The sequence below is a fragment of the Corvus moneduloides genome, chromosome 11, assembly GCF_009650955.1.
Source record: "Corvus moneduloides isolate bCorMon1 chromosome 11, bCorMon1.pri, whole genome shotgun sequence".
NCBI lineage: Eukaryota > Metazoa > Chordata > Aves > Passeriformes > Corvidae > Corvus > Corvus moneduloides.
In genome coordinates, this window is record NC_045486.1 from 3901966 (window position 1) to 3921294 (window position 19329).

The following is a 19329-nucleotide window of genomic DNA, read 5'->3' on the forward strand; positions in this document are numbered from 1 at the left end:
CAGAAGGAGGCTAATTCTTTCTGTCTTGGGAAAAAAACCCCACAGAATGAAGTTGTGTTTTTGCTTCTTGTGCTGATAGATAGCCATGTGTCTGACATAACTCCAAACTGACTTTTTTCAGAATTACATTCACTTTCAAAGAAACTTTTTTATAAGGTACATTTTTCTGAGCTTTACTTGTTTCCTTTTTAATGAACTAATGCTTTTCCTCTTGTCCTTCTTTGGTTCAGGCAAGATCTAATATTTCAATTGCCTTTTTCACTAAAAAGAGCAGCAAGTGTGAGAAGCAGCTGGATAGGAATATTTTATTTTTGCACAGTAAACATATTTCTGAAACTTTAATGTATTTCTACCTTTTTCAGCTGAAGGAAAAAAAAAAACCCACTTAAAAGAGTCTGAGTACAACGCTGTGGGTGAGCAGCCCAGCCCGTTCCATGCAAGATTTAAATGGGTTTGGTTTTTATCTCCTAGGTTAGGTACTGGAATAATGGCCAGAAAGAAGAATCTTCAAGCAGGGTAAAAGCTGCAGGGAATGAAACATCAATAAAAATCACAGGCTTGAGGAGCAACTTGGCTTATTACACAGCTGTCCGTGCTTACAACAGCGCTGGAGCAGGGCCCTTCAGTGCCACTGTCAATGCCACCACCAAAAAGCCACGTGAGTATCTCAGATTAAAGTGGGGAGAGGCAGAATGCTGTGGCAGCACTTGGAGGGGAAAGAAGAATAGTGGCATTCCTGGGAATCACAGTATGAGTGACCCTAATTTCCATACAGTCACCCAAACCAAGCACAGAGCTTCCACCCTCTTCTTCAGCAGGATGAGTAAAACCCAGCTATTCCAGGGGAGCCCAAGGAAGATCTGAAATTCCTGCACAGAACCTTCATTATGCTGCTAATGACTGGAAGAAATTGAAATGAAAAATCTCTGTTATTTAGAAGGGGGGAAAAAAAGGAGACTTGTTGAATTTTTCAGTGTTCTATAACATATTTATAAGTTCTCTAGGGCATGGCTTTTGAAATGCAATGAACCTCCTGGAGTTCATGCAAAACAATCCTTCATGTCCACTGTTCCCCCTTGAACAAATTGCTCAAGAGGCCACTTTGCTGCTGCAAAGGCCAAATTAAGCTGGAGAACAGATTGTCAGAGGCTGCACTAATTCTTCTACAAGTGGAAATATTTTTAGTGTGCTCCTCTGTTGTAGTACAACTCAGAATCAGGGTCATCGGTCTTCAAGTATTTCTGTCAGAGGCACAGGAACACACAATTAAATCTGGCTGAAAGGTCAAATTCCCTGCAATAGTCATTAACATCCCCCGAGCAGACGGAGTTGTATCATTAATATTATGAAATAAGCTAGTTTATCAGAAATTATTATATGCAAAAATGAGTGTCAGTCTGTCACTGAGGACTAAACCAACTCAGATTTGCCAGAGTTTAAATGCATTATATGCACAATTACCATGAACTGGCTGATCTGAAGTGGCTCTCTGCCTGCAGCCTGGACAGGACATGGGAAAAGGAGTTTTTTTCTAATTAATCATCTTTGTGGCTGCTCGCTAGAGGTGGTGCCAGGCTGGTCAGCTCAGGGATTTTCAGTCCTTTTTTAGTGTTCCCCCCACTTCTGAGGTGTTTGACTGAGAACTGGGCAAGCCCTGACCCCACTGGTGTAAACAGGATCTGGATCAGTCCCTTGGTCAAGTTGCTGCTGTTTGGAATAATTAAAAAGGAAAATTAATTGCATTATGTCCATGGGTCTTCCTGATGAATAAAGGGAGCAAAACCATTGCAGTGCAGGGTAATGTCAGTCTGAAGATATTGATAAATTAGTTGAATTGCTAAGAGAAATAATTCTCTGTGCTACTGCAGTAGGAACTGATTTTTCATTCAAATGTGTGATTTTTTAATCAATCCTGATTTCTAATTTAATTTGAATATTTATGATTGGTGTGGTTTTCACTGTGAAGAATTTACATTCCCCCACAGGACCTACCCAGATACATCTCAGAAACTCTTGCCATATCAAGAAATACAAATAGTTCAGTTCTATTGGCAGTGTATTTCAAAGTTGAAAGTGAGCCTTTGACAATTAAAATATCTTTCTTTTATATTTGAAATATGCATGTTTACAGCCCAGAATAACAAGTGGAGGTTTAAATATTGCTGTGTAAAATGCCAGGTGAGTGGGGAAGACTTGCCTAAGTTGTTACAATTATTTCATATTTAGAAAGTCTTCAAATAAACCCCAATGTTCTGTCCATCAGCTCTAACTCTGAGAACTGCTCCAGTCTGAGAGCAGCTTTCAGCACCTGAGGAGGCTCAGAAATCCCTGCAGCTCCCTGGACATGTCCTGATGTGACTTGAGGATCAGAACCTGCCACAAATGAAGTTCTGAACTCTGATGATTGCTGGAGATTTTGGTGTCTGCAGCAAATTGGAGCCTTCTGAATCCCACAGACAGAGGCTTACAGTTTTATATATAATTGCTCCTCATTTTTTCCACATGTCATCTTAATATTTTGTTGTGGATTTCAAGGATGACTCATTTCTTTTGAAATTCAGCTTTAATATCTCAGTGTGAAAACTACTCATACATGCTGTAACACTTCATTCTCAGGAGTGAAACAATCTCCTCTTACATCTACAAGAAGTGGTTATTATTAGAACACCAGGTTAAATCTTCCTCAGTACATAGAACAAGATAAATAGTGCAAAAAAAAATAGCTGTGGGTGGTTGTTTGACTTGGGAATAATTTTTTTAAGTCTCACTCTTACACTTTTTCTTCTGTTTTTTGACTATAATCGGGTGGGGTTTTGATATGTCTGCTTGTGAAAAGAAGGCAGGGAACCTCCTGTGTGAAAGAATTTAAAAGAGAAGGGAAGAAAAGAGGAAAAACCCTATAAGCACGTGGATGCAAGTGTTTAAAACCACTCTCAGTGCTTAAACCTGGAACCTCCAGCATCAAAGCACAGCTCAGTCCACCTAAGCAGCAGTTGCCTCCACTAGGTGACAGCAACAGTAAATTGTTTTCCTTAACACATTTAGAAAAGATTTTAATCATTGATTGTGTCACTGCAGGACCCATGTGCTGGGAAACCAACCTGAGGTATTTTAAGAGGTTTGTGCTTCCCTGAAAGCTTGGCAGCCCCAAGGTACATGAAGGGGCAGAGCCCAGAGCATGCAACTGCTTTGCAAATGACAGGCTTGGGTTGCTAATGAACAAAAAATCCCAGTAGGTTTCCTCGGCCAAACCCCCTTGAATGGCACAGTTCAGAACCACAACTTGGGTTGGAAGAACCAACAGAAAAACAACTTCCAGTATTTTATATAACATCTTAATGTAAATCAAACATAGTGGGTAAATGTGAATATTCACTGAGACTAAATTTGTCTAAAAATCTATTGTGAAGAATTTTCTTATTGTTGGCACTGTACTAAAACTAGAAATTCTCTGTTACCATCATTAGAGTTTGTTCTAATTAATCACCCGTGTCCTGAGGCACATGCTTCTGTCTGGCTGTACTGAATGAAGGACCATCAACAGACACTTCAACTTCAGAAACAGCATTTATGTTTATGTGCCATTCTGGTTTTTCCCTTCCTTCCTTCTGTTTGTGGAATTTAGCCTCTGAACCATAACGTGCGCAGACAGGAGCCTGCGCTGGAGTTGCTTTTGCATCCGAAATGTAGTGACAGCCAATTACCTGAGCTGGTGATTAAATCACTGATGCCAATTAAATTAAAGTTGTGCTTTTTATTGTGTATTTGAAGCACCCAGCCAACCTCCAGGAAACGTGGTGTGGAATGTCACAGACTCCAGAGTTATCCTGAGCTGGGAGGAGGTCAGAGCAATGGACAACGAGTCCGAGGTCACAGGGTACAAGGTCAGTGGGGACAGAGCTGGGAGCAATCTGGAGCTGATATTTTCTTGTCTGTTTGCACGTTCAGAGGATGCCCAATACCACCCCTGAACCATTTCACTGGGGTCTTCTTTTTAGGGATTTTAAATCATGCTCTTAACCATGTCTCACCGTTAATACCCACTAATCCCTTTGCCTCCCCATGCTGGCATTGCTCAGCTCTTGGGATCCCACCCACACCTGGATCTTAAAACATTTAAACACTTACCACATCTATAACACTTATTTTAAATGTGTAACACTTACCCAAATGGATAAAACTTGGAAAGAAACTAAAAAGATTCAGCCCGCTGGATGTAGCTTCCATTGCTGGCCAGGTACATTTATTATATATTACCACATGTATATTAAACTGATATTTTTAAACCCCTTCTCCTCTTAACCTGCTGTGGGCCATGCTCATTTCCCTGACAGAAATTACACTGTTGCATCTGCTCTAAATCTGATGAGCATACAAACGGGGAAGTATTTCAATATGTCATAGAAGTGTGTGTAAAAGAATAGCTGAGGCTGTTCCTGATAAGCTCTGTACAGCTGGATCCCAGATGATATATTCCTGCATAAAAGATTCAGGCTGAAGATCTGATTACCCACTGAGTCGTACTGACAAGAAATACATGTTTACAGCTTGTTCCAGTGTCCCACCACCCATTATTTCACATTATTGTAATAAAAATAATATATAATACGTATTATCATTCATCGTGCCATTTTAAATTAAATCTGGAATAAAAGGCCTTGACTGATGTTCCCTTCTTCCTTTACACGTAATTCTGCCCTGGCATATTAACCAAAAATCAGATCTTTTCTTTCATCCCATCACTTGTAAAAGCTGGAGCCTTGTTTGTAAGTGACTGAGAACAGCCAGGGCAGGTGCTGAGGGTGTCCTGTGTTGCAGGTTCTGTACAGGACCAGCAGCCAGGGCAGGGTGAACGTGCTGACCACGGACACGACGACGGCCGAGCTGTGGCTGCAGCTCAAGGACGATTATTTTATAGAGGTCAGAGCAACCACTGAGGGGGGAGATGGCAGCAGCAGCGAGCAGATCCTCATCCCCAGACTAGCCAGTAGGTTGAACCACTTTCCTTTGTCTCAGCTTGTCTTTGCTTCCCTTCATGTTGGGGAAAAAAATAAAAGTAATGCTTAGACGTCGTGTGGTAATAAGGTAATAAAAAGGAAAGCAATTAGAAGTCTTCATGCCCTTATGCATGGCAAATACCATTCTGTTGAACTGGTAAATTACCATGTAAATTGGTATTAAAAATGTTAAGTTTTCTACTTTTTCCCTTTTTTTGAAAAAAGAAAATATTACTTTGAAAGTAGAATCACAGAATCATTAAAGTTGGAAAAGACCTCTAAGATCATGGAGTCCAACCTTTGACTAAACACCACCTTGTCAGCTAAACCAGAGCACGAAAGCCATTCATGGTCACAGCATTTTGCAAGGCATTTCTGAAATTTTTAAATATTTACTGTATTTTTTAAAATCTCTATTGCTTGTAAGAACTAAAAACAAAATTACAGTAATTTTTGCTTAGCGTCTAGGAGGGGTAATAATGTGGCACAGCACATACTCACGCTTTCCTTTAATCCTGAGCCTTTTCCTTTGTCACAGGTATGGATGCAAGAGGTTCTGCTCCATCAGTCTTGAGTATCTTCAGTGTCTCCAGCTTCTTAGCAACAGTATTCTCCTTGACCATTAATTCCGTGTTGTGCTGATACATTTGCATTTGCTGGGAAAAAAAGAAAGAATTGGTTACTAAAGTGCTTTTTTTAAAAAAAACCTGCAGTGGTTAATGCATGTTTTTTCTTCTATCCTGATGTGTTTTTAAATTCTTTATATTTCACTGTAAGTTGAAGTAAAAATACCGTGTAAAGTTTAGCAAATCCTTTAAAAAGGAATCTAAAATGCCTTAATACTTGAACCAAAGGAGTTTACATGTTACATACTTCAGATACAATGTGAGAGAGAGGGGGAGGGATGGCGCTGTGAGGTCAGGGCTACGAGGAAGAGCGAGAAACTCCATTTTTGCAGCTTCACTGAATTGTTCTGGGTCTGTTCTGCATTGTTAAAATGACATTTGACATGGAGAAGATGGAGTCAGGGACGTGGCTGTTACCAGTCCGAGGGCAGCACAGCTCCCATGTGGCTGCTCTCAAGGCAGGGCCATCACCCAGGAGGTTTGGATCATTTTCCTGCTGCCCTTTGTGGGAGTTACTCTGAATGGAGCAAGGAATCCCAGCTGAGAGCAGGGCAAAGGCCCTGCTGCTCCTGAGAAATGATCTCCCAGCTGTTTTGAGGAAGCTTCTCAGCAGATGTTTGTGCTCCTTTTCAGCCACCCACCCTTCATCAATAAATTCTGAAGTTCATTTCCTCATCTCCCCACCTTACCTTTCTTAACCAGTTTCTTTGATCATAACCAAGCTCTCCCACCTTCAGGATGGTTTGATTGCCCTCCTGCCAGTGTTTCAGGAGCAGAAGTGCCCAGCTGGCAGCATGGGTGACATGCAGTGGCACCATGGCCTTATGAAGAGGGACAGCCACCCCCTCCCTCCCTCCCTCGTGATGTGGTGCTCCCAGACCTGCAGCTCCAAACTATCTCGCTCCTTTATCTGCCACACTGCACCGTAAACACCCTGAATTCAGAGTTAAGAGCCAAACCTCTCCTTCCTGCTGCTCTTCAACCAGTTCTGAACTGTTCCACCTGCTCTGGCTCTCAGCTGCACCCCACCACTGTCACATGATTCTGGGGAGTTCATGGCAATACTGCAGGATACAATAAAAAATGATAGAACCACACTTCAGGCTTGCTATTGGAGAGAAATCTGTGCTTTCTTCCGTAGCAGTAAATTAAAGATCCATTAAGCCTGGTCCATTTGACTTCTAGAGTTGTGGCTTTAGTGAAATCAGCCTTTTAGACACCTTTTAGAGAGGTGGCAGCATCCCTGTTCCAGCATATTCACATGACATAAAGCGTGTCCTCAATGCCTGGGGCTTGTTTTAAGCTTCACAATACTGTCACAACACACAGAGCTGCAAAGGGAGAGCCAGGATTAATGGAATGATGGTGGCACTGTAGAAAGAACACCTTGGTACACATTCAGCTGGCAAATGAGCTGATGAGCTCCAGATGAGACAATGTGCTGCTGAGGTAAGCAAGAGCTGTAAATACTGTACATAGAGAGCTATAAATGACTTTGTTGCTTTTCCATGTGGCTGACCAGTGTTGTTTTCAGACACTTGCAAACAGGGGGGTGGGTGGGACGTGGCAATACGGGTGTTCCTAGTGAGTAAATAGTTACGCTTCATGCAACAAAGGGTGACTCTTGTTTCACAAAATTCTAGTCCAGGTTCCTGTACTGCCCATTTTTTCACACACTCACATTGTATTATTGTTTGATTTCTAGTTCTATATCTCCATGAGATACGTACCCAGTACCTTGTTTCATATTGAAAAGGTTGAAATTTACCCTTGAACTTCCAGTTGTGTGTGTATCCTATGGTTATCTGTATGCATTTTTTTCTATTGGTCTAATAAAATATTTATTACATTGAGGGATAATAGAATATCTCAAAGTGTTATTGCTTGTTCCTGTTACATATTGGTGCATGCTGGGGGTTTAATACATCTAAAAATGGTTCCTGAGCTCAGGCTTCTGAGCTGTACCTCTGCCCACAGGTTTGCAGGAGGATGGACAAAAATCCACCTCCCTTTCCCTGGCTTCATTCCCCATCTATCCAATCAGGCTGTTTCCTCTTCCCTAAAGCAGAAAAAAGCCCCAGTGTAATTATACTGAAGAAGACTTAGTTTTTTATAATCATATATTCAGTGTATTGCTGTTAAGCATTAAATTGCAGCTTCTGTTTGCTGTGCAGTTGCCTTTTCCTTGGGAGCACAGGCACAGCACAACTATGTAAAGTTTTTAAAGTGTGGATTCTACCTGCATAATAGGGAGCTGATCCAGAAGCTGCAATAAGGGTTAATAATGATCCGAGTGTGTACATAAGACTGAAGTAATTTTTCCTGAGTAAATCAGGCTTTTTCCTTTCAGATGGTTGTAGGTGGACAGTCCAGCTTTCCTCTGCCTCCCCCAGCATCTAGATTAGGCTTCCTTGAAACTCATCTCTCTCTCTTCCTCATACCATGTTTATGCAGCTCAGGGTTGTTTGCCTTACTAGAAGTGACTTGGTTCTCCAGTGAATTGATAAAAAACCAGTTGTCATTGGGAAAGTGCAGGAGTACAAGGTGGAGAAGCAGTAAGGGATAAGCCTACCTGTTGCAGGCATTTCCAGAGCAGCTCCTGTGACCATCCAAAATTAGCAACTCAGTCCTGGGGTGAAAAAAAAAAGGCAAGAAAAAAAAATAATGAAAAATGTGAATAGAATCGCTTGTACAACGAGAACTGCAGGTGGTGGGGAAGGTGGGTCTGCCATTCCATTGGAATTGTGCTTCCCTAAAAATAACCAGCACTTTGTCACAACTAATATTTGAAATCTCATAAGGAAGAATGGTAGGCTTCAGTCATAGCTTTAAAAATTGCATTCTTTTCAATTCCCCATCCAAAACCAGAGCTCTATTCTAAAGCCTGAATTTCTCAGAGGTACTTAGAATAAGAATTTTTTTAAAAGCCCAGCTTTTTCTTTAAACAGTTTACTGTGGGATATGTTACAAACACGCAGGATCCTCTATGAATACAAAACGAGTTAAAAACTCATATCACTTCAGCCCAAAGAAATACTGGAGATCTCCATTTTTGACTTAATTTGCCTTTCAGTGGTGGCAGGCAGACGTGGGCCGTGCCTGTCAGGTTATATATGTTATATCTTAATAACAGGCACTAAAGCAAGCTGTCCAGCACGAGGGAGTGCATTCATCTGACAGCTCTGCCTGAAATAAATAACAGTGGAATATTGTGGAAATAAAATGAGTTTGTAAACAGGCCCTGGCTCTCTTAGGGGAAACAACCACCTCGATTGTTTTATGTTAATGCTGTGAACTCCTGAAAAGCAATAAAAAGGGATGTGTTTAGCAGAGAGAGACCTGAGTGTCCTTTGCTGCTGCTTTATCAGGGCTTGATGGATAAAAAGAGGCTTTTGGGATCTGGGAGCTGCCATGGGATGAGGGACGTGGTGCATCTTCAGCAGCTCTGGGGATCAGCCTTGGCCTCTGAGAAAAGGGATTTCCTAAGAATCCCACTGGTCACAGCTTGGGTGTCTGAGGAGGAGGGAGGTGCAGCTGAGGAAAGAGGACAGAATTTCTCTGTGTCCAAGCTGAGCTGCTGCTCAGCAGCCTCAGCAAGCTCTGTTCCAGAGTTATTAAAGTCTTACCTTTGGCTTGGCAGTGTTTCCCGAGGTGCCTGAGGATGTGGCCACCTCCCTGGCACCCCTGGGGCATCCCCCCACGACAGTCCTGTGCCAGCTCTGCCACTGCTCCTTTCTGCTGCTGGCAGGTGGTGCCAGAGCAGGGGGATGTCTCTAGGAGATGCCCTCAGAGGGCACCGGTGTCTGTGCACAGGTACTCTGCCACAAACACAGCCCACTGTCACTCAAACAGCCCTGTCACAGTCTGGGATCTATTGCCCTGTTTTTCTCTTCGTGACGGGGGCTGTGACTGTTAGTCCTCTGTCCTGCCTCGCACGAGATGCACCACAGAGCTGCCCCCCAAAACTTTGGTTTTTCAATACAGAGACACTCACCTTTCCTTCTGTTTGCCCTCTTGCAGAGCCTGAGCTGCCAAGCTGCAGCGTCTGCGCTGCCCTCGTTGGAATTCATCCCCTGCTCTTTGTTTGCTCTGGGCTTGAGCTCTGCTTTCAGACTTCACAGTTTGTGCATGAGTGTTTTAGTATTAGAATTTCACAGGACCTTCATGTGCATCGTTCCTTTGCTTTTTCCATCCTGAAGGGTCAAGAAAACTTGATAAACTTGCTTGGAATTAAATTTCTTTTCTTGAGCTCCTCACTGATCTTTTCGAGGTCAAGAAGTGCCTTTGAAAGTCTTTTCTTTTTTTCAAATGCACAAATACAGGAGACGTGCCTGTAACCCCATGCAGCATTACTGAGACACTTTCTTCCCAATGTACCCAAGATTATTTTCTCACCCTTCAAGAGCATAATTAGTCCTGGGAGGCCTGGACCATGCCTGCTCTTTGTGCTGTGCTCTTCATTCCTTCCCAGCGATTAATTCCCTTTGGGGGGGAGAACATCAAGGCACTGGCAGAGCCTGAAAAAGGAAGAATCAAAAGCATCCCGTTAGGATCCTGTGAAAGGATGCAACTACCACATGTTCATTAATTCAGCCCATGATAATTTAAACTCAAAACAGCTCCTAGGACAGGGTAACAGCCAAACTGTCCATCAGGAAAGAGAAACTTTTGATGGAGTCCAGCTCCGTGCTGCCTGCTCAGCCCCCATCCTCCCAAATCCTGCACTCCTCGGGATGCAGAACTGCCAGAGGAGGGGCAGGGATTCGCTTCCTCGCTCCATTATGAGCCAAGGGTGCAGGGTTGGAATCCCCCAGCAGCACACAGGGAGGGTTTGGATGGCCTTGGTCAAAGGTGGGACCCAAACCCAGCTGCCAAAGCATGTGGCCATTAATGAAAATGCAAAATAAAAGTGATTCCTTTGAACAAAAGCCATGGGCAGCTCTGGAGGAACTCCCTGCTCGGGGACACAGGGCCTTGGGAGTCACCTGATCCTGCACAGGGAACCTCCAAGCACAGGTGGGGACATTCCCTGAGGCAACCCTGAACCCTGCTCTGCAGCCCCAGAGAGAGCTGCAGGTGGATTTTGTCACCTCCAGGGGAGGTGCTGTGGATGTTCCTCTGAGACTGGAGCACCTAAACGTCCTTCCCGAGCCCATTCCTTCTAAAGATGGGATATGGACAGGCAGGAAAGGTGTCCATTGGGATTGCTCTCCCTGGGGAGATCTCTGTTTTGTGCTTGGAGCACCAGCAATGACCTCTTACATCAGGTAAAGACACAAAAAGAAACAAGTCAGAGAAAACATGGGAAAGTCCTGTCTTTCCTGCCCCTGATGATACAAAGAATAAATCATTCTCCCAGGATCTGCAAAGGAGTCAGTCAGAACAGGACATGTGTTTAACAAGAATCTCCCTCATTAGCAATCCAAGGAGGGCCATGCTTAAGGCAGACAAATAACTTAATTTTTGTCACACTTCCTAACATTGCCACCAAACTGAGGCATTTACAGTCACACTTGTCACAACACTAATTATCTATTTGAATAGCAGAGCTCTCTGCTGATTGAATGAGTTCTGCAGTGAGAGCAGATCATTTCAGCAGCAGCATCTGATCATCATTACTTTTTGGATATAGCATGTAAATAGACTGTAATGACTAAAAATATGGCTTTGGTACCTTGACAGCAGCTTCAGACGAGATGGGGGAGCTTCTGCAGCAGCCAAAAGCATTGGTTCATGGTCTGGAAAACAAAGTCTTGGGGGTTTGTGTTGCCTTGGAAACGTGAAAAATAAAGCACCATTAATTACCTATTTTCAAGCAAGCAGAGTATCCAGTGCTGAGGGCCTGATCCCAGGGTAATGAATCCCTCACCCCAATTTCAGCAGACTTGGGCTGATCAATCAGCTCTGCTGAACCAGGGGAGGGCTGAGGCACAACAAAGCCCTGCCAAGTTTTCCTGCTGGCTGTGTCTCCAGAGTGTCACCAGGAGGCTCCAGGCAGACGCTCCCCGTGCAGTGGTTCCTCTTGCCTTCACATCCGTGGCCTCAATAACATCTTCAGCTGATTGGTTTTTTAAATAAATGCACTTTTGCTCAAGGAGGTGCTAGCAGCAGACCTGATAAACATCCAGGCAAACACATATGCAAGCCCTATATAAATCCCACTTCTTTTTTTTTTTTTTTTTTTTTTTTTTCTATTTTTTTTTTCTCCAAATAGGAAACCATGCTGGTAGTCCTGGCCACTGGCACAGAACCAGAAGTTCAGCCAGACCTTCTGCTGTTATTCTACCCAAAATACTGCCAAAATCTTTACTGTTATATCTTCTGTATAAAAACTTTCAAGTGCAATTAAACATTTTTATCTCCAGACTGCGCTTGCTGGTTTTCCTCTCTCTGGTACTGGTGCTTTGGTCCTAATTTTATAATTAGGACATAGAACTCTGCATGATAACTCTGTGAAATAACTCTAGTAATAAATAATGCCGTGAAATCAGTGAAACTGGAATCAACCTCTCCTTGTAGGAGTTTGAAGTTGTCCTAAAAGTTTCTTTTGAGGATGCTGCGCCCCCTCTGCCAGCACAGCCCAAAGCAATCAGCAAAAATTTCAGGCACAAATGGAAGGATAAAAATAACTCCAGTGATTCTGAGATCTTGCCCACAGCACAAGTCTGGGGCACAGCCACCTCCCAGGCTGCTGGAAAAGCACCACTTTCATCTCTTATCACTATTCAAATGCTATTTTTATATTGGTCCCAGCTATTTTAAGCAAAAATTTGCTTAAAGAAACACTGAAAGGCAACCTTTCCCTTTGGTGAGCATGCACATCTAAATGAGCTCTTTGCATCGGTAATTCAGAGTTTTCTTTTCTCTCTCCAGTTTTCCTCAGGACTAATGCCAGTGGCAGTCTCCCTGAATCTCCTGGCTCCTTCTGGAGGTTAAACTGGCTACAAGAAAGCTGGATCAAAGGGAAAGAAAAACTTTGTTTGGGAAGCACAGAAATATTTACATAACACAGGATAAGCCAGAACTCCTCATTTCTGCCGTGTAGACACACTTGTAAAAAGCATGTTAAAAAAATTGGCCATTTTTAGTTCAGCTGGGGAGGAGAGAAGGGATTTTATAGCTCATGTAAGAGAAGAGAGACAAGGCTGGAAATCAGTTTGTAATGCAGCTAATTGAAAAGATCCAGAGTTTCCAGGGTATCCTGCCTCGAGGAGAAGAATCTCTCGGAGCCATTTTGATGCACAAGAGGAAAAGTAAATAAAGTTTCCCACCACAGACAACAGGCTGGGAAATAGCAGCCAGAAACAACTGGACTGGAGCAGGCAGACCTTGGAAAGCAAGAGAAGAGCTTTGTTTCAACCTCCTCTGAGCTGCTCTCTGAGCTCCTCAGGTGCAGCCACCAATTTTGGCAGCAGGCTATTAATAGAACTGATGAGAGATAACACAGATTGAATTGGGCTTGGTCATGGCAGTGAAAAATTTGAGACCTTTTTCCACAAGATATTTCTCAAGAGTTCACCTCTTTCTGGCCGGCTCTGGTAAACTCGGGAAAAAAAGGGGAGTTCAATACAATTATTGATATTTATTCTTGGGAGTTCATCATCTGTAGATATAAAAATGCTGCCAGCAAGGATTTTCTTGCTATTTTCTAAGCCATGAGAGACTTTTCTCTCTCACAGAAGAGGCAGCAGAGTATGGAAACAACCAAACACCTGCAGCCTTGAAAAGTCTTGTTTATGGTACAGCAGAAAAATATTCTGACAATGGATGTTTAGGATTTTAGCCAATCACCCCCAAGGGGTGGCTGATCCTTTGTCCAATTAGACTATGAAGAAAAAAGTCTATAAAAGAGTTTGTAAAATAATTAAATAAATCGATCTTGCTGCACAATTCCTGCCTACTGGATCTTCTCTCCTCCCTATGGCTGTGGGACACTGTGATGTACCCTAGGGCCCAGGCCTGCGGTATAATCATCTCTCCTCACTGATGTGCTGGAACCAAACCATAAATGTTTGGATATCAAACACCCACTTGTGCCTGCCCTGGGAGGAGCAGAGCTGTCCCTTCTAAATTTAATTAGCTGTCCCCTGGGAAGAAATGAGAAAGGCCATGCTTTAAATTAGACCCATTTGGGGAAAGCTTTCTTCAAAAGATGAGGGTTCTGTGATGTTTTGGAGGCCATCTGTCCTGGGTAAGTGCTGCCAGAACTCAGGAGTGCTCCATAACGATTGTTTAGACAGAAAAGGTGACTGAGGGGTCAGAGTGCTGCCATCTGAACATGAAATCGTGGTGGAGCCTGAGAAAAGCCCAGATGAGAGCGAGGCATTGCCTCCCAGCACATCCCTTTCCTACGAAGAAGTCATTCCTGCTCTTGGAGCTCAAGAAAAGAGATGCTGCTGCTTGGGGCCACTTCCCTGCTTAATTGGAGTTTGTGCTAGAAAGTGTGGGATAGGGACTTTAACCCAATATTTCTTGATTTTCTTGAAGCCTCGTGGATTACAATCCTCCCTTACACCTGGGGAACACGAACACCCAGCTGCAGGCTTGGGCTGAAAGCCCAGATTTTGGCAACAATTGTTTGATTTCTAGACCTGGATCATGTGCTAATGGGCTCCATTACATACAGCCACAACTTCAAGACTGAATTGCTGAAAATCAGGTTTGAATCTCACTTTTTATCCCATGATATTCCACATGCTTTTTTCTCTGGCCCCAGCCCAGCTGAGGTGCAGCCACATGAGTGCTGCTGTTCCCAGACCAGCTCGTGACTCACTGCTCTTATCAGGCCAGCACAGGGCTGGGAGCAGCTCCCAAGGAGAGGCATTGCTCATGGAATTCATTGTGGCCAAAATAACCTGACAAGTTTAGAAATATAAGCAGATGCTATGAGGGAAAATATGCTTAAAATATTGAATTATATGGTAGTGGCATAGAATGGGAAATAATTGAAATTAGAGGAGAATAAAAAGAGCATCAGAGAAACATCAAACATTTTCTCTTATTTCACCTGTCAATAATGCCTCATGCATTATGAAGAAATGTTCAAGGAAGATATTTGAAGTGCCAAATAAACATTATTTGTTGGCAAGTCCCACCTGCCCAGCAGCTGCTGTACGTGGGCTTGATGGGCATTTTTCATTGGTGATAAGGAAAAAAAGCATTTGAACAGAAAACCACAGAATAATTTAGAACAGAAAAGACTCTTGAGCTCATCAAGTCCAAGTGTTAACCCAGCACTGCCAAGGTCACCACTAAACCACATCCCCAAGCACCACATCTACACCTCCTTCAAATCCCTCCAGGGATGGTGGCCCCTCCACTGCCCTGGGCAGCCTGTTCCAAGGCTTAACAACCCTTTCAGGGAAGAAATATTTCGTAATATCCGATCTAAACCTCCCCTGGGACAACTTGAGGCCATTTTCCCTCTCTTATGGCCCATTACCTGGGACAAGAGACATCTATTTCCCCTCTCTGTGCAGAACAGTGAAGTTGTGCGAGCACAGGAACTTGGACACAGAGCCCAGGTGCTCAGCTGAAGATGCCAAAGGGCACTGGAGCATCACTGCTCCAAAGGGAAAATCTCCCCCTGCACACCTGTGGCAGGACTGAACTCCTGGCTCCCACATTCAGGACTTCCTCGCTTTCACATGAGGACAAATATATAAAATATACACCCAGCAGCCTGAGGGACTGAGAGGCTGGTTTCTCCAGATGCCAGCAGCAGAGATGCTGCTGATTGCCAGGCTGCAGATGGACACTGCATTTAGAAATTAAACTACAAGTGGTTGGTTGTGGGGGTTTTTTTACCGCATCAGTCGGATTTTGTGTCTGTGGGAAACTTTTCCTCAGAGAGGCTCCTTTCACAGCCACAGCAGGGATGGAGGTAACAGCATGAAATGAGAGAGCTTGAAAAGCAGTGGCGTGCTGCAGGAAGCCCGGCATTTGCATGTTAAGCTACATCTACTCCCTGAACGCCCAGACACATGAAAGCAGCCCTGGATTTCTGGTTAGCAGCAGATCTGCTCGCTGCAGCCTGAATTTAAAGGTCAGGGATGTTTAGAGCCGGGGTTTTTTGCACTTAGCTGGAGCGGTGTTCATGGCTCTCCTCGGGAGGAGCGGAGGGGAAAGCGCCGTGCTGGCACAGCGGGTCACGGTCCTGTCTGCAGCAAAGGGTGCCTTGACATCAGTCCCTGCTTCCCAGTGCCAGTGGCCCTGATTCACCAGGATGTTGTAGGAGAGACACTTCTCTGATACCAGTGACCTTAACAAGAGCTTTTCAGCGCTTGTCAGGCTGTGACAGCTGAATCCTTTTAGGCACATAAATGCCGTGTGAGTGGAAAGCAGCTGAACGAAACCTTTTTCCCAAAAACACAGCCCTGAGGGAAGTATGAGACATTCAAACTCAATTTGAACCTGTCTCGTCTTCAGAAATTAAACTGGTTTTTGGCCAGGCTGAAGGTTTCCTACCTGACATGGCAATTCAGCCCTTTGGCTTCTCCCCAGGTGGCTGAAGGGGCTGGCACCCATCACCTCCCTCCCACCTCAGCAGCACCAGGGCTGGGATGCTCAGCTCTGCCTCCCGCTCCTCCTCATCCTCCCGTGGCACCCTGATGAACAGCCAGGCATGGCAGGGCTGTCATCCACACCACCAAGCTCCCCAGGATGCTGTTTCCTGCCTTGCTTTGGCACTCAGGAGCAGGTGAAGCGGGAGATAAAGAATAAAAAGATGACCCTTGTCATCGCCTCCCAAACGAGCAGCACTGATGTGGCTCCATGTTTGAATAGTCAGGGAAGGGGCAGCCACACACGCTGGATTCACTGAGATAAATGTTGGTCTCAGCTGTTGAATTCCTGGTGCTGATGAAGGCTGCAGAGAAACTGTGGGTATGCAGAGTGGATAAGAGATGAGGGCTTGCTGCTGCCTGCCAATAGATAAAGGACTCGAGTGACTGCTGCTTTGTTTGGGTTTGTGATTAGATTGATATGGCTCATGTCTTAGAATAGTGCTGATATCGGTGAGCAATTAAACAGCAATACAAGCCAAGATCCTTGGATGCACCTGAAACGCACTGGGGAGATGGTAGGGAAGGGCCCCTGGAGAGATCCAACCCCAGAAAGCAGTGGATGCCCTCCAGAGGGTTTTTATTTCAGCTCTTCTGGACTGGTCATTTATCTCATGGTGGCCACATGGCACATAGTCCCGTCTCCTCTGGAGAGGGGACACAACTTCTGAAGCCACAAGGGAGGGAGAGGTGGGCACAGGTTTGTCTCACACACCCCCAGTGACACACACACACACACCAGCACAGGGCAGAGGCAAAACCCCCTCAGACTTCCCCAGCACAACTGCCCATGGTGGGATTTAAAAAGACCTGATTCAAGTTTCCTGCCTTCCCCTCCCTCGCCTTCCTCTCACGGTACTGAGATGATTTCCCCCAGAACTGAAGGAAAGCACCAACCTCAGCAGCATCACTTGAGAGATGAGCTTGCCTTTCTCACAAACCCTCGAGGTACTTGTTCAGCGCTTCGCTGGCGAGCGAGCTCAGGTCTGGCAGCCCTCAGGGGTGCCACCTGCGTCACACGGGCACTGGGGACAGCCAGCTGGCATCACTGAGCCGCCAGCCTTGCTCAGCAAGGCAGAACACCCACCTGGGCTCTGGCAGACTCAGGTTCTGGCCTCCCAGTTCCCTTGCACGAATGCATTTGTGCTTTGCTCTGCTGCCTCCACAAGCACTGCCAGTGCTGAGAGCATCACTTATCCTGGTGAGGAACATGGCAAATATTGCTGGGGCTTTGTTCTGGGGTTTTTAGCTACTTGCTGTATCCAGATAAGTCCTGTGTCTTATTCTTGGAGTAAATTTTTGTTACTTTCTGCCTGTAAAGCTCCTACCCAAGGGCAGCACCTTCCATTACTGCAGTCCCTGGGGCATCCCTTCAGGACAATCAGTATTGGTCACTGTGAAGTCTCAGGGATTTTCTCTGCCACCAACCCCAAAGCACCTTGAGAAATTCCACGTGTCTGCCTGCCAGAGCACCACTGTAACAGAGATAAATGTGTACATCTGCCATACAGCCTGCACAGGCCCTGCTGAAGAGGGAGGAAGAGGAAAACAGATTCTCCTTTTCTCTCTCTGCCTTCAGCAAATCCACATCTGTTTATGGCATCTGATGCAACTTTGCATTTACCTCTTACCTGGTTCTCTTATCTGTTCCTATTCTGGGACTCAAATCCTACCAAGGACAGCTGAACCTCCCCAGAACTCTTCTCTCTTTTCAGCTCTGTCCTCTCTGGGGGGGGGTTACATTAAGTTACCCAAACTTTACTGCTCCGTTCAGGGTTCAGAGCAGAAGTCACATAAAGCAGCAGCACCTCTGTGTGTAAGGCAGAACTGATCTCAGAGAGGGGATGAGATCAGCTGCAGCTCTCAATGACCACCTGAAATTGGGTTCTATGAAATTGCAGGTAGTACCAAAAATTTCAAAATAGAGAAAAAATTCTGACATACCTAAGAATGAAAATATTGCCTGTTACTTTTAAATGCATTATTCCATGAAAAATGTGGTCATACTCCATTTAAACGTGCGACTATCTCAGGATTTAGAGCATCTGCTGAAAATTTTCATCACAAAGATAAAACAATTTAAAAGCTTTGAATCAGAGTTGCTCACCTGCAGCATCCTCATCTGGGCTCTGTTCAGGCTCTCAGGCACCAACAGCTCCAAATCCTCTGGCAGGGGAACAGGCAGTCAGAGGTTTCCTTTGGAAGGAGCTGAGAGAAACAAGTTGAATCACAGGTATGGTCGGGTTAGGAACTCTAATGTCTGCTTGATTTTGGGCACACTTGTAGTTCATGTTTAGAATTCAATTCTTTACACAATTGACAGAAATGTAAAAGCAAAGAAGATGCAGAGTGAAAATATTTGTGGTTTCTTATGACAGTAAAAGACAACTTCAAAACAGCTTTAAAAATGAAGGCCAGCATTATTTTTATATTTACAGCCTTTAATGGTCTCAAAAACATGCTCACTAAATCAATGATAAGCAAGTGCTGGAGGTACAATACATAACATTCTGGACTAACAGATGTGCAAGACCCCGGTCTGAACTGGGAATTCTTGTCCTGACACCACATTGCCTTTGTAGGGTCACAAGGAAGTCAGAAAACCTATCTGACTCCTTTCCCAATACCTGCCATGGGCAATAGAAATCCCAGCCCACACAAAGGGCCCTTCAGTGACCATCCACATGATCCTTCTCTTAAATACAGGTAGAGCAGGGCAAACAAAACACAGAATTGGAGGCTGATGTGAGCTCTGTTTCCTGTTTCAGTATTACCTCAGTCCTCCCACCACACCTGCTCTGGTGAAGGGAGGAACACATGGGGCTGAAAATTACCAAGCAGGTGTTTAAAAGACATTGTAAGCAGTTCTTCTATAGTCTAATTAGTGCTCTAATACATATTACAGTGCACAGTCATCATTATTTCCTCTTCATTAGCTGCTGAAATATAATGCATCTTAAAAAAACAACTAACCCCCTTTTCCTTTTTTTTTTTAATTTAAAAAAACCCCAAGAGCCTGTTTCTGCCATTACCATAACAAAGGCAATAGGAATATGATTAATGCATCCATCCAAGCTGTGTGCATTGTACATTAAACACCAAGGCACCATCTCAGCCTAATGTGAGCTCCCACATTCTAAAACA

The 19329-nt window shown here is 44.3% G+C and overlaps 1 protein-coding gene and 1 long non-coding RNA gene across 7 annotated transcripts in view; one reads left to right on the forward strand and one right to left on the reverse strand.

Moving 5' to 3' along the window:
* LOC116449335 (contactin-3-like) overlaps positions 1-7490 on the forward strand; it is a 96550-nt gene extending 89060 nt beyond the window's left edge. For all 3 annotated transcript variants that reach the window (XM_032120765.1, XM_032120764.1, XM_032120766.1), the window contains 4 exons: positions 472-658; positions 3772-3884; positions 4819-4987; positions 5536-7490. In XM_032120765.1, coding sequence (XP_031976656.1) covers positions 472-658; positions 3772-3884; positions 4819-4987; positions 5536-5639 — 573 coding nt within the window. In that variant the 3' untranslated portion in view covers positions 5640-7490. The remainder of the gene's footprint in view (positions 1-471; positions 659-3771; positions 3885-4818; positions 4988-5535) is intronic.
* Positions 4943-19329, reverse strand: part of LOC116449337 — a 112873-nt gene continuing 98486 nt past the window's right edge. For 2 of the 4 annotated variants that reach the window (XR_004242346.1, XR_004242345.1), the window contains exons 2-8: positions 18293-18393; positions 11298-11393; positions 10019-10140; positions 9618-9816; positions 8196-8252; positions 5495-5653; positions 4943-5031 (exon numbers count right to left, since the gene is read on the reverse strand). This is a non-coding gene — a long non-coding RNA (uncharacterized LOC116449337). The remainder of the gene's footprint in view (positions 5032-5494; positions 5654-8195; positions 8253-9617; positions 9817-10018; positions 10141-11297; positions 11394-18292; positions 18394-19329) is intronic. The other 2 variants (XR_004242347.1, XR_004242348.1) reach the window with 2 other exon arrangements.